The sequence below is a fragment of the Hetaerina americana genome, unplaced genomic scaffold, assembly GCF_022747635.1.
Source record: "Hetaerina americana unplaced genomic scaffold, ioHetAmer1.1.p SCAF_5, whole genome shotgun sequence".
In the NCBI taxonomy this organism is placed as follows: domain Eukaryota; kingdom Metazoa; phylum Arthropoda; class Insecta; order Odonata; family Calopterygidae; genus Hetaerina; species Hetaerina americana.
Genome location: NW_027287095.1, coordinates 58,469,324 through 58,484,861, shown reverse-complemented (window position 1 = coordinate 58,484,861; position 15,538 = coordinate 58,469,324). Strand labels below are relative to the sequence as shown.

The 15,538-nt window shown below is 42.1% G+C and overlaps 1 protein-coding gene across 3 annotated transcripts in view; it reads left to right on the top strand.

Annotated features, from left to right (window-relative positions):
• The window catches only part of stac (C2 and C2B_Munc13-like domain-containing protein staccato), a 148,673-nt gene that overhangs the window by 45,734 nt on the left and 87,401 nt on the right, over positions 1-15,538 (top strand). For 2 of the 3 annotated variants that reach the window (XM_071591590.1, XM_071591592.1), the window contains exon 1: positions 6,673-7,373. The exons of the other annotated variant lie outside the window; for it this stretch is intronic. In XM_071591590.1, coding sequence (XP_071447691.1) covers positions 7,246-7,373 — 128 coding nt within the window. In that variant the 5' untranslated portion in view covers positions 6,673-7,245. Of the gene's footprint in view, positions 1-6,672; positions 7,374-15,538 lie in introns of those variants that run through there. 3 annotated transcript variants of the gene reach the window in all.

Genomic DNA, 15,538 nt, shown 5'->3' with positions numbered 1-15,538 from the left:
TTAGTGTGAGATAATAATTCGTATCCCCAAGAGGTAAGTGTACTTCATGGATTACACTGGACTTCACTTTGGAGCGATGAGATTAGGTATCGAAGCCAGATGTTTAATGGAATAGAGTTTTTTTTTAACCTATCAAGGGGTCCATTAATAGATCACAGTCGTGCGCACCAAATGTGTTCGATGGTCCTTTCACGTATTGATTTTTAGTGTGTTAGATGGATATAAGAGCCAAACAAGCCAGATTTGTCAGTGAAGCTCGGAGATTGTTAGCGTGTTCGTTAAAACCGTTGGCAACAGCAAGATTCGTACGTAACCGGGCAATTTTTTACATTAAGGAGATGAGCAAGTTACCACCTGCCCCTTTGGGTATCCGCAGATCGTTTTTGTCACAATATTTAACTGGAATCGATACACGATAGAAAATACGTCAGTTACATCCAAACTTCTAAAAATAAATGACATCAGTACCGTCCGGGATAGATATTTCGACTGCTAAAATCAGCTGATCGCCAATATTTCCAGATTCGTTTTTTGTGTGCTATCAAAGAGATTTCTTCCATTCATAGTTGTACTCGGATTCCCTAAATTTGAAATAGGTAGTACGCGATATGCGGTCTTAATGTAAGGCTTAGGATAGAAGAAGGGACTACAAAGTCTCAATATCGCCTTCATAGAGTCTTGAAATAAATAAATATAATGAGTGAGTGCGTGTTTATGGATGAAGGGTAGCGATGGACGGAGCGTTGTAGGTATGTTGTGAACCTAGCCCTTGTGTGATGGTAAAGGTGTGGTTGGTAATCTTTAAGTGTCACTGTATATAAGAGCATGTTGTCTCATATCTGTTCTTCTAGTGTCTGTACATTTTAAGAGTCACCGTTGACCAGACTTGACCGTTGCCACTAGAACAATTGCCTAATTGCAACGAGATTTATATAATAATAAAATAAATACTCTGATGATGGTGGGGGGGGGGGACCATCGAAATATGAAAATGAGTTCTATTAATTTTTTTAAAAACAATATATTCGAGGTCTGTAACAGACCTCGTGTATGCGCGCCTCAATTATTTTCTATTCAGTGTTTATTTATTCTCCTTCGATAAGTTTTCTGTTTTACGTCCATCGTTATTCGTCTTATATACTTGTCATTTGGTCTTCCTCGCAGGTTCCTCCATTAAATTTTCCCTCCTCGAACTGTGTTTCTAATGTCTGAAAATTCTTTGGCAGGAGACATCGTTCATTCATGACTCATTATGAATATAAGTATCTTAGATCTTCGCATTCCGTGTGATGGGCCGTGTTTTAATTTTGCACTCAAGTGATTGCGATTGAATGCGAAATAGGTTGTTGACTCTGCGTTTAACAAGAATTATTTTTAAATTTTCTCTAATAGGTTTGCAATCGGAGCATTTCTGCCTAACTCATCGCGGTCGGCAAAAGTATGCGTTGAATCATGATCTGACCATTGACTAATGCTATTGACACGCAGACACGTAATACACTTCTATAAATCGTGATCATGCCCTCTCTGGCTTGCGCTGAGCGTCGAGATGACGTCAGTTTCTCAGATAGCCTTACGAAGGCCCGTAAAGTCTAATAAAATCTGCAGTAACCGCTGTCGCGGGCCTACTTGCAGGCATCGGAATATACTATGAGATGGTTAAAATTTCATCAAATAACGTGCAGGACCTGCAGTGGTACTTACAGGGTGGTAGGCGAATCAGAATTGAGGTAAGCAAATTTCGTTTTGTCATGGGGTTACGAATATATTATACATATATACATACTTATGTATCTTGATATGCATTATATAAATATAAGGTATATAAAGATAGCACTATCGAACAAAAACACAGAAACAAACAAAAAATAAACTCATACGTATTCCGAATTTTCACCTTTATCAAGGGAGAGAGGGAAGGAACGTTCCTATATACCTATATATATATATATATATATATATATATATATATATATATATATATATATATATATATATATATATATATATAGGTATATATATACATTTTATATATATATACATTATATATATATACATTATACATATACATTATATATATATACATTATATATATATATATGCTTTCGTAGACGTAACACGGAAGTGCCGAATAGTACAATACACAGTAACACACAATGTAGAAACAGAAAAAAAAGAACACTCACACGTTATTAAACACTTAAAATATAGACACAGGTGAAATGGACACATAATATTTTTACTTACCGACAGTCAGACTTTCGTCGAAGGATGGCATTCTTGGAGTAATGATGAGAAGGAATCGATTAAGGAGGGAGAGAGTTATGAGTAGAGAGGCGAATGGATGTCTCAGTGGTGGTGGGGAGGGAATGGTGGCTATTGGTTTTTAGTGTGATTGGTTTAGTCGGGGAGATTCAAAAGCCCTTTGCGGCCAAATAGAGCCAACTCCCGGGTTATCCTCTCAATACTGCCCGCCGATTCTAAGAGGAATTCTATGGCAGTGACGATAAACCAGAGTTCAAATGATTGATTGTTGAAAGCGGTATGTTCAGGCGTGTGATGATTGAGGAATGCGGGAGATTGTATGAGCAACTAGTGGTGTATTTTCCTCTGTAAAAAGAGGGGCTGAAGTTACAAGAGGGACGATATTTGACATATTTCGAAGCGCAAGTGACCTTTGAGATTTGTTTGGAATAAGAAATTATAGTCGAAAATAAATTTACTTAATAGAAAAATCATATCCCACGCTACCAGATACATCCCATGGACCAAAACACACCGCCCTGATAGTCTCAATTTTATTACCACCTGTATCGCCAGCAAAAAAATCCGTCAGATTCTACAGGAACTTTATTTCAACTTTTTAACTTTTAATACAAGTTAAGGCTTTAGCATGCATGTATATCGAAGAAAATATCTTCGCTGCTTTTTTTTAAAAAACCCTTACAAACTTATATTGACGAATATCTTTTTAAAACTACGCTCACATTGGTGGGTGGAATTAAATTCCACCGAAGTACTTTCTGCGTCATTCTTCCAAAATCTCGCTTCGTATTTAGACGACGACGTCATCACGCATGTCGCTAGCTGGTATTATCTCCTTTCGCCTATTTTAACGGCTACAAAGAAAGTCGTAAATGAAGAAAGGCTTATAGAAGGCAAACCTTGGTTTCGTCCCTCCTCTTATGAAGAGAGAATAAATTATGTTGGAGCTGTGGGAATGTATTACACGTAACACTTATGAAATATCTTGATGAATAGACATACGAGGCGTGGAGTTCATTCTAGACTTCGTTCTACGTGAATGAAAACTCGAGGGAGTAGAATTCATAGAGGAGCTATAAGTGTTTGCCTCTGCTATGTTATGAAGTATTGTTGAGAACTTGAAAAGAGCCGGAAAATAGTAAATAAAAACTTGGCGCTTGTATGCCATCGGCTAAGTACCCCGTTATTTAAAATCCGATGATTCTTGAGATATCTGGTAACAGCGGTTCCAGGAATGCAATGGCGGGAGAATGTCATGCCATTCCGAAGAATGGAATCATAGCCTCATTTTATTATTTGTTAGGACAAGAATCCAGGAGGGAATGAAGGGATGAATTTATTGGCGGTTATGTTGAACAATTCGTTCATCTTATGTAGCATCTTGAGTCATACTTCTGTCATTTAGTTATGGTCTGCGTATGAATCATAGGTTGACGCCTTAGCTTACCCCGAGTTTTCACCGAATACGTACTGCGATGCTAATCACTTAGTTCTTATTTACGTTTATTTATTGTCATGATATTATTTATTTGTATTTTGTCCACCGTGATAGGTTACTCGATTTATGCCCCAATAAAAACGCAACTGGTAACAGCGATTTCATAAAATACTATTTTTGTAGCGGAGGAATGATTTGGATCCATAATTTCCCCATTGGCTGGTGGGATCTCAAACTGCCCGTGCATACACACGTGCTTGTCACCGGGTACACGTGTAATTCATGTTGGATATAAGTTTGTGTCGAGCACGTGCGTACCTTTCGAGAAACGAATATCTCCATGGAATTTTACGGGCATTTGCTGACGATCCACGCTTATAGACCGTTGCATAGATGCGTATGAGTTGATTTTACGGGTGAATTGCACACAGGTGAAGGAAAAATACTAGTCCATTGAGGAAGAAAGTTGAGTTTTTATTACGTGTATGCCAACTGCCGGTGGCAGTGGTCCTTGCCTGCCAACTCAGAGGCTGAAGTTCGACTTTCGCTCAGTTGAGTTTTCCTCCATCTAGGGTTTCGGTGTTTGTGATTGTCTCGGCAATTTATGAGCAATATTTAGGGGCTAGGTGGAAGAAGGGACTATATAAAGTCTCAATATCACCCCAATTAATTAATAAATAAAGCAGTCAATTTAGTACACTACTCGCGATTGTAAGTAATGCACGGCTAGGTAGCCGTGGGAAGGAATTGCGTAGGAAGATCTGAGACTCGCAAGCCTCCGTCATACTTATAGGTCCTCATATGCTTAATAGTAGGCTATCCTATAACTATATTCGCCCATCATTGAACGCGAAGTCTTAGAGCGACTGAAAATTGGTCAAAGAAGTTGTTGACTTAAGTAAATTTGACCTCATGATTTCGAATTCGCCCTAATTCACTCTCGAATGGGTGCAGTTTCAAAACGCAGCCGCGCATTGATTTTTTCCGCCTTCCATTTGGTAGAGATCTGAAAAAAGAAGTATGGGACGTGGTTTCCTAGTTTTGTTTCCGGAAAACATTATTCTCAAATCAGCGCCAATATTATTGACTCTAATTGATTTTGATCCATTCATGTCTATGATATTACCTTAATTGCGGCGCAAATGTCCGAGAATAAAATGTTTGGCGCAGTGATGGCGCACGATTTTGCTGCACGCGGCGGATAGGGACCTTCTGTGTAGGTCATCCCAAGTTTGAGTGTCGGGATTGACACTGGATCCTTTTATTTGATGGGTTCGTAAACATCACCGGCTGAGTGGTTACATCTCATTATACTGTGTGGCATAGAGTCAGAACTAGCGTCACACTACCTTCAATACCATCTAGCGCCGGACCTATTTTACCCAGGAACGAAAAAAATGTTAGATCGCTGTTACTTTCTGTTGAGGTTCTTTCAAGACTAGGGCTTAAAACCCTTATCTCTAACTCTCAGGGGTCTCGATGCGCACTTACCCAATCCCATTTACATGATCCTTTTATTATTCCTTAATAACCCGGCTCGGATCATAGGGTACGTAAACCGGGACAAGCACAGTCGTGGGTACGCGTATGCACGTAATGCATTAGTGTAAAACACGAACATGTATTGCGGAGGCCTCCGCTACATACCGCAGTGAACTTCCCTCTTATTCACACGCTGCGGGACCAGACCTCTTAGGGGATCGGGATGGTGCGTCGGCTAACGTACTGGCTTCCCACAGAGAGGGGTTCGAATCCCGGAGGCGCCAGATATTTTTCAGTAGTATTCCGATCCCTACTTGAGTTGCTTTGTGAAGAGCACTTTGAGTGAGTACGCCGTCCGTCGGATGGGACGTTAAGCTGCGGACCCCTTGGCGCCTTTCATTAAGAGTAGGCTAATGCTGACGCCGGGTTTCTCTCTACCCTTCCTTTCTCATCCATCCCTAATGGCGAAAATGACCTTAGCTGTCGGTCGCTTAGCCTGAAAACTACTGCTAACTACTACCAGATCTCTGATCGGGTACATGACGCTTTCGAATCATTTAAGAAGCATTGGCTGTATAAAAGCGATTCATGGTGGCAATTTGATGCACCGTATTAAAGGAACATTAATAAAATTTATTATTTAAATTCAATGTGCTCTTTCTGGATACGGAGTTCTCCAGAAATCCAAAGCACCGCTCCCACACTTGGAGCCACAGTTTATTTTAAACGACTCTTCGAGGTAGTGGGCTAATGGCGACGCCGAGTTTCTCGCCACCATTCCCCCATACCTTGGGAATCATACCATGTTACCCACGTATCCCCAATGGTCGACCTCTGTGACCGGTCACCTCCCCTAACAGCTATTACTACTCGAAATAAAAATAATTGTACAGAAAGAAAGGGAATAAAATCACGCCAGAAGTGTCCGATCGTATTTAATGTGAACCAAAACTCTTAATAATATAGTATGGAAAATCAAGGTTGGAAAAATTGAAATCGTTATCACCGCCACGGTAATCAACCCAGTAGGTTGGTTTAATAGATGAGAGTAGAATTCACGTCGTACTATGATCCCATTCTACTACTATCCCTGTAATTTTCCAAAATAATGCAATAAATGCCTGTCAAATTAATATGCGCGTAGTCACTGTGATTCCCTCTCCGAAGAATCCGTGACCGGTTAAGATAGTGATTCTTCCGTAGTGGGCTCGTGAAGAATTTGAACCTTCAGGCGGAAGTGACTGGGGAGACGTGGGCCTGCCATTCTCGGAGGAAGGAGGAGACACCCTCCTTTAAGATGTTCTCTCCCCCCTCCCCACCCTGCCCCATCCACCCACGCTGAACGTGTGTCCTCCATCCACGATGCTTTCCCCCTCTAAAACAACTCTCCTACCCCCGCCCCCCCTCTTCGCACACACACCCCCCTCGCGCGCCGCCACCTCACTTCCCCACATTCCCATTCGCAGAGTTCACCCAAGCGTCCGAGAGCGAGGAAGTCCTCTCAAGCCTCGAGAGCCCTCCGGTTTCGCGCCCTCGGCCAGATCGGATCGGACCGTGCTTTTCGCGCTCCCCGCACGCGTGCGTGGAGAGGCCAGGGCACGGCGGATCCCTTCCTCGAGTGACTCCTCTCCCCACCAACCAAAACCCCAAGAATATCACGATTCAACGTAGCTATCTCTCGCTCCTTTCCCCGTGTTCGGGGTGAGATTCGACTTTCCCCGAATCGCCGCACCGCGTCATCTCTATTTCGGATCTCCCGCCGAGAGGGCGCTCGAGTGCTTTCTACCATTCCGGTCCGCTCCCCCATACAGCATACATACACATCCACCCCTCCCCAGCTCCGTGGAGTCTACCCGGGTGCGGCGCAGTGTGCGGCGGTCGATCCCCGGCGCCGCGTTCCTCGCCCGGAGTGTGTCTCGAGCCAAGTGGTCGTGTGGGACCGGCACCACCTGACCCCACGGTGTTTGGGGTCTGCGGGGTCCTTCTAAGGCACTCGCTTTCCGTGGAGGAAAAGGGAGAGAGTTAGATTTATTTCGTGAGTGTTTGTGGTGTGACGAGCAATGGAGTCGAAAGGGGCGATGGGAGGCGAAAAGCGGCAGAATTTGCAGGATCTCTGGGGCCATGTCTACGAGAGGGTCAATTCCGTCAAGATTGCGGAGGATTCGATGCTGTTGTCGGAGGAGAGCAGGTGAGAGCCGTCGACACGCCCGCCGACTCTGCGCGGTCCCCATTCCCTCCTTCCTCTCTCTCTCTCTCCCATTCCCGCGCCAACCCCTCCGGTGCACCTCGTCTGCGATTCCGGTTTGTTGATGCCGCTGGCCTCCCCTCACACCTACTTCCCTCATCCTCTTCCTCCAGTGCTCTCTCGCAAGGTTGCCCGTCGAGCTCTGGTTTGCTGTGCGAAAGGGCTATCGGCATGCGATTCGCCGATTCGAAGTTATGTACGAGTCTGTGTGTTTACATGTGCGGGAATTGTTGTCGTCCAGGATAACGGAGATCAGAGGTTATGAATGTGGGTTCTTCTGACGGTTTGCTCCCCTTTCGGATGAGTCTGCAAGGAATGCCTCGAATACGGTCGTCTTGCGTCATCGAATATTTTCGCTTTTAGCGTCCCATCGAAGAGTCTTCGGAGATTGATTTTTGAGAGCTCGGAAATAGACGTGAAACATGCATACGAGTAATATGGTCTTTTTCTGCGAACTATTTAATCCGTGCGCATTTCGCGTGGGCTTAGTCGGCTTTTCTTTCGTTCGGTGCTCCGAGTTCATTTCAAAGGAAATGCTTATGATAGAGATCAATGTCATTTTCCTTCCTTTCGTTCTGAAGGTTAGATATTTTTATTTTTTTATATCATCTCGAACATTACAAAAATAAAAATTAAGCTTAAAAACAATTTCAGTGCCCTTCTCTTTTTTTATCATTTAGATTTACACCTCATGACAGTATCCGTTCTCTTACTTACGTACACTACGAAAATTCAAACGGAACGCAAGAATATGTTGATATTCCACAGTTTATTGAATTCAGAAGGGTTTCCTCGGGGCACATCAATGGTCAGACATAGAACTGTGCGAAAGATTCGTGAAAGAGAAGTAGAAGTTTTACCGCTGAGGTAAATATTTGTATAGGAACGGTAAAATTTCCAGAGGAAACGGCTTCCGTAATTAAACAACCGTTCTTTGAAACGCGACGTGTCGTGACGCGACGGTTTGGTGTTGGGGAAAAACGTCATCGGATATAAAAATTATAATAAAATTGGTACCCTCTCTACAGCCTTCTTAAAGTGTTCCCACCTTCGAAAAAAAATCACCCCTCCGTCGCAGTCCTAATTCAAGGACGTCAAGTGCAACGGGGAAAGTACTGCCGAGCGCCATGGCATTTAAAATCCAACCGGTAACAAAGTTTTCATGCAGGAGGTTTTTCAATTTTTCAGTGGTAGGAGTAGTGGCGCGTTCCCTAAGGGTACAGGATCCTGCCTCTTGTTTTCCCTCCCTCTGGTGATCGTGAAAACCGTGAGAGTGACCCCAGTCCCTCAACCGTGAGAACCACATCCACCCATCGACGCACATACTTTTTCGGAACGCCCACGGTTATAAATAGAATGGATTTTCCGCCATGCCTCCGCCTCTGTTCACTCCGGCAATTCTCCACCATTTATGTGGAATAGGAAAAGTCGGGAAGGCAGACGGAAGGCGGATGCACTTGGAAGGAGACTCTTGCGTCGGCGACGAACTACGGTTGAAGAAATGAGCATCGCGAAAGTTTCGTGGAATTTTCGTTTATTCATGCGGCCACACCCTCAAACTTCTCGCCCCGCCAAAACGAAGCCAGGTTCCGTTTTTTAGTGCAAGGAAGGTCATCCCATATTGAGGGACTCTTGACTCTACCACTTTTAAAGCCGTCCCAGGGTCTCCCGAACATTTCTTTAAAGCCACCCTTAACCTTGAAAAAAAAACGGTCCTCTTAATGGTTACAGATTACTGTGAGAAATGACGCGCAGGAAATGTGTTATGAAAATGAAAGGGTCTATAAATTACCTTAGTTTTTCGAGGAAGATTCATTTGGCATTTAGTTAGCGTAATTATAAGATTGAAAGGGAAAAAAGAGTTGAGTAAACCGATTTTCAACAATTTGTCTGAGAAAAGCACTCGATTGCTATTAAATCATGCAATAAATCACTGCATTTCTATTTCCTTTGATATTTTAGTATTATCATTTCGAGATTTCCCTTAGACGTAAATCCACGGCCCCACATCTTGGTCGAGAGGCAAGTTTGGAAACCACCGAGACATTCGTTAGGGTTGCCACATTGAAATTATCTTATACACACCTAGTCACCTGCACTAGGATGTACAGGGGATGTCGCCTTGGAAATCGTGGATTGAGAAAGTTTTACTGTGAAAAAGATGGGCGTGGAATGGCAACGTCGCCTGTCGATTCTCTCGAAAAATTTCCGTTCTTCACAATGTAAAAATTATGGAATTTAGACCGTGAATAATTTAAGTTTGACTGCCGGCCAATAGACCTGCTCTTTGAAGCGTTCAGGCCAAGGGAGGGGCGTAGTCGAAGGGATTGCAGTTCCACTCTGGGACAACGCAGTTCTGGGAGGCAGAGAGCAAGTTTGATTCGACTGAGCACAAAGGTCGCCCATTCCCCCCAAACGTTTTTGGACCGGAAGCACCCTTGAACAAGAAGCCGACCACACGTGACCGCGACTCACGCCCTCCCCACGTACCAATCCCAGCCTTAGTCACGGGCGAATTGTTTTTGTATTGACGCCCTTACAAGTCCCATCTGCTGTTAAGCGCATAACCCTTCTTAGCGTTAGTTTGATGAACGTCCGATTTGTCCGTCTTCCCTCTTCATAATTTACAGCGATTCTGGAATCCATGCCAAGGCAAAAGTGTCTAAGAAATAAAAAAAGAAAGACCATAGAATCATATATTTAGAAAGCGTCATTTATTTACCTTGGCAAATGTGCTAAAATATTTTTATGGATTAAGGGTGGTTGACGTTTTGTTTAGTTCACACAGTCTCTCAATTCTCAAAATGTATCATGATGAACTTCTAGTCTCGTTTAGTGTCAATAGCATATGAAGGCACCATGCCTTGGGTGGTAAAAACACACCGTATATCTTAGTTATGTTTCACTTCGCTAGTAGAGGGCGTGGCGTTTGTGTAGGTATAATCCGGTACCCACGCTCGAGTTCCGTCCTTTGTTCAGAGTCTTACCTCATAGCCCACTGTTTCATTACTAAGCTATTATTTTTCCCTTTTCACTGAGAAAATTTTCTCTTCCATTTCTATCAAGAAATGCTTACTGGCATGAATGTCGTCACACCAGGATCCTGCCAACGTTTCATTAAGCTTCGTCGTAAATAAGAGCGTATGCTATGATGAGACATGTTGAATGTTCTCGATAAGTTTTCATCCTTTGGAGAAAAGTGATCACTTAACAACGAATTTGTTGCAAATTAGTTTTCAACTTGGCCTCTGTAAGTAACTTGAGGAAACTTTACCGTAATTTTTTGGAGGTAAATAAATTATAGCGCTTATTTTTTGGTATTTGTCAGTATTTGTTCCATTGGGAAAAATGATATATTGTCATCGTAAAAAAAATACAGTGAATACATCTAAAAGATCGTCTAGATCTAACTTGAGTCCAAATGTGGAAGTTAGGGGGAGTGATTGAATAACTGCCAACAAACCAGCTAAATGCAAAGACGGGCTATGTGCTAATTGTTTGGTGCGGCTTCCCCGTGAAGAAACTTCCCGTAATGCGTGACGTTGCCTCAAACATGCCGAGAGCGCAATGCAATGCATTATCGTTACGCTATTAAGTGCTGTCGTTTCCTGGAGTAAAAATATTGTGTAACCAGATATTTTTCGTAAGATATGTTTCTAAGTCAAATTAATTTATTATTTAATTACTTATTACTTAATACACGATTACTGATTTCTTCTTTTAGAATCACGTCATGTTTTAGGCGATAAATGTGTAAGTTTTGCTGAGATTGGCATAAAATAAATTTGCAAGCAAAACTTGAAAGAATATAATAATCGTAGCATGCGTACAAGCATATTCCAATTCTCCCTTGGCTAAGGCCATAGGATAATTTTTAGGATTAAAATTTGAGAACCTATGAGCTATGTTTATGTAACACTCCAAGATGCTCGTTTGTAAATCCTGAAAAAAATTGCTGGCGGTAGGGTTTTAACTATATTTATCATTTTTTAGATATGTGCGTACACATAAAGCGTTGAGAGGCATCATAATTTATACGAGGGACAGTCTAATGAAAATCAAATACCCGCTAAAACAACCAGCTCATGCACCAATAAGGACATAACCCAAAAACTGTGCGCGCCTGTGAGTTGTCACCATGCAGTTCTCCTACCACAGCGAGGGAAGTATCGTAAAAAGCTAGCTTCTAGCTTTTAGCGGACTGTGTGTTACGGCAGGTGGTCTGTTTTCATTTGACTGTCCGAAGTATGTTACAATGGTTATATAAAAACGATGCCATTCATTCACTTTGTATTGATGCTATTATATCAACGACGAATAAAGACTCTAAGTATAAAATACATTTTTCATAAAAGGTATACTTTTTATTCTTTGAAGAAAATTCGTAAACGTCTCCATTTCACGGCTACGCGTTTGAATCCTCTATTCAACTCCGCCTCGTGGGAGCAAGAAAGGCACTGGTTGGATCGGTTGTATCGCCTACTCAATATTCAGCTAATTTTATTAAACCAGGTTTGCGGTGATTTCTGAAATACATAATTACCCAAATAGCGCGCCGAAACACCTTAGAAACACTCAGCCGCGCCCAAAGTTGGTGTCAAAGTATTGTGTTTATAGATTAAAAATAAATGACCAGAATTATTTCATAAAATTACAACTCCCTTGACACTTTAAAGAATTGATTGGGTTTGGGTATTGGGCTCATAAGTAGCATGTATGTTTGAACGCCCGAGGGTAATGTAAAACATTGAAAAGAAGCGACCAAAATATCCTAGTTCCTTTATAATATTCCAGTGTTTGGCTATGCTCTAAAGAATTTATCGGCACTACGCGAGTGTTCCGATAATAATTAGTTTTTTATTATATTCACTATCAATTCATATTTTTTCTTTAACTACTTACTTTAAATAGGTAAACTGAAAATCTTTCGGACTTGATTTTTAGTTATTACGCACCGTTGCTATTTGCGAAGAGAGAGGCACACCAAAAAACTTTTTTAAGTTTTTGGGAACACTAAAATATTGTTTGGGATCATACCCCTCCCTCGTCTGATCGATAAGATGTAAATTCTAAGCCCTGTAATAAGGATTTGAATATTTCTCCTTCAGCTGATTGCCCCCCTCGTTAAATGCCGGTGTAAAGGGAGGTCTGATCAACGTGTATGACTCTCTTCGCTCGAGAGCTTACGCCGACTCCTCGTTTCCAACCGGATCTCGCCACATTGCTCACTGGTAGAAAGATATCGAGGCCTGCGAAGGATGTGAACGGCCTCTAATAGCCTCCTCCAGTCTCCCACTCTCTGCCCTCGCTCTCCCACCCGCCTGCCCACTGATTGCTCCGCAAACAGCCCCCGTGTGTCCTGTCTCCGTCGTGGATGGCGAGTCCGACCTGAGTCCTCCCGGCCCACACGATACCTCGGTGACTAATGCGGTGGGCGTCACCATCATGTAACTATGGAGGGGGAATCCGAAATGCACGCGTACCATCAAAGGAAATTAGTTTGGGGGCCACCGGAAGATTTTGTCTGCTTTCGGTTAAGAAGACTGGAAAGTCGTGGTTGCAGATTAAAATGTCAGGTCAGGGATTCCTTGAAGTATTACCCAAAAGATGCTCTAGATCGCTGCGATATTAATAATATCGGCCTCCAAGATCTTGACCGAGTTATTTCGCGTTTGGGAGGTCTAATGACCGCTCGAGTTTCCTAAAGAGGATTCTTAGAATAAAGAGCAGGCACAAATGTCTTAGGAGAAGATGGCTTTTTCCACACCACTCCTGAATTCGTAGTCACAAGGTCCGCATAAACATAAGTCGGCTGCCTGGAAAAACTTGGATATTTAAGAAATTTAGTTGATAAGACTTAATGAACATCAGCTATTGATTTGGAAAATGTACATACATTCAATGCTGTTTGCTTATTCATCAATGCCAAAAATAAAAGACAATGACGGAGGCTTGACTATTAGAGCATTCAAAATACAATGAGAGCGTTCTGGAGCGAATGTATCTATTGAATTTTTTGACAAGTCATTGAATTATGGTTTTTGGCTCTACGAAAGGATGCTTCATTCCACCTCCGTTCATTTTTCCAGCACGATCTTACTATTCCCAAAAATATTGAATCATTCATTACTTCGTTCATGGCTTTACTAGGTATTCACAGATCATGGAGGTTAAAGAAGTCCTCACGCGCATTCACCTCTTGAAAGTGTCTCGAGCCAAAATTTTTGTCTTAACAATCCATATTTTCCACTGCTGTGATTCGGAATAACCTGCTAAGTTCACTGAAGGAATGTATGTTGTGTCAATGTTACTTCCCTGTGTTTAATTAAATCTTGTGGATATACGAGTATATATATTTCAGTTCTCTTGATATTTTCATTTGCCTCCATAATGATCTTGTTCGTAAATGTGCCAAATATTTCGAATCAATGTGTCAAGCCAACATGACCTACTCGTGAATGAAATCTTTTTGTTAAAAGTTCCATCCATGTAAACATTCCTGTGCGGAAGCATGAAATGGTTGCAAACTTCCAGTGTCTACGAGTAGCCTTTCGTCTGTCTTAATTTTGCTCGAAGTAAATACATGGGATAAGGAGTTATGCATTCAGCAGTGCACATCCTCGCTTACTTAGCTCATGCGGTATGCAACCAAAGCTGGCAAGTCATCGTGAAGCGAAATTGTATGTACTCCTTTACATGGAGCACAGTCCATCTTGCCGAAAATATTTCTTGCCGTTTGAAATCATTTCGAAACCCGATTCATTCCTAGGACTAATCCGTCCTTGAGCGTTCCACTATTTTAATAGAAGTTTCATGCTATTGAAATCACATCTCTCGGGGGGAACCCATGATATTATGTTGATTGGGTTGTGATTTCCACCAATTCCGGAGGTTTTCGCAATCGCTCTATGAATCCATGCCACGTAGTAAGAGGCCCTGAAGAAATTTCAGCAACCGCTGTCCCAAGATTGTTCTCGACCTCATGTGTGTGGCTGCTCTAAGGCCGTTGCTCCCCTTGGGCTCCTTTCCGCTCGTCGTGAGATTAAACTTTCTCACATAAATTCAGTTGCAATCGAGACCTAGCCGCTGATAGTTTTTACGTATATTCACAAATAACCGACTCTGTGTTGGGAAAAGATAGAAGTAATCCATTAGAAGTATGGTTTTATAGAGGGTAATAATAAAACAATGAGCTCTTAGAAATTGAAATAAAACTGTTTGTGTGTGTGTATATATATATATATATATATATATATATATATATATATATATATATATATATATATATATATATATATATATATATATATATATATTTTTTTAAGGTAATCTACCGGTTAAGGTAGGTTTTTCGATGGACACAACTACCAAACAAATATTTTGTGACTACTAACAAAACACAACCCTAAATTCTACTCTACACCAGGTCCCTCTTCATCTCTGAGTACTTTCTTCCGCCCTCCATCCCGTCCAACATCCCTATCCTGTTCCTTCCCTTTCCTCTTTTGCCCAGCATTCTACCCTCTATCACAGTCTTCAACATCCCACTGCCGGTCAACACCCCCTTCATCCACTTTTCCTGCCTCCATAGGATTGCTCCCAACAAACCCCTCTCTTCGCCCACCATACCAAGTACTTCCTCATTTGTTTTCTTCTCTGTCCATTTCACCTTCTCCATTCTTCTCCACACCCACATTTCAAAAGCCTCCAGTCTACGTCTATCCTCCTGCTTCAATGGCCACGTTTCCGCACCGTACATAGCTACGCTCCATATCAAAGTTTTTACGAGTCTTTTCTTAACATCCTTACTCAAAGTCCCCGTCATCAACTCCCTCCTCCTCGTGAAAGCCTCTTTGCCTAGCGCAATTCTTCTCCTTACGTCCCTACTACTTTGACCGTGTTGGTCCAAAACACTACCGAGATACGTAAACTGTTCTACCTGCTCTAGTTTTTGCCCTCCTATTTTAATGTTAAGCTTGCCCTTTTTCTTTCTAGAAAATCGCATAACCTTTGTTTTATTAATGTTGATTCTCATCCCATACCTGTCGCACTGAATTTCCAATTCACTCAGCAATGCTTGCAGCCCCTTGGCTGACTGACAAACTAAA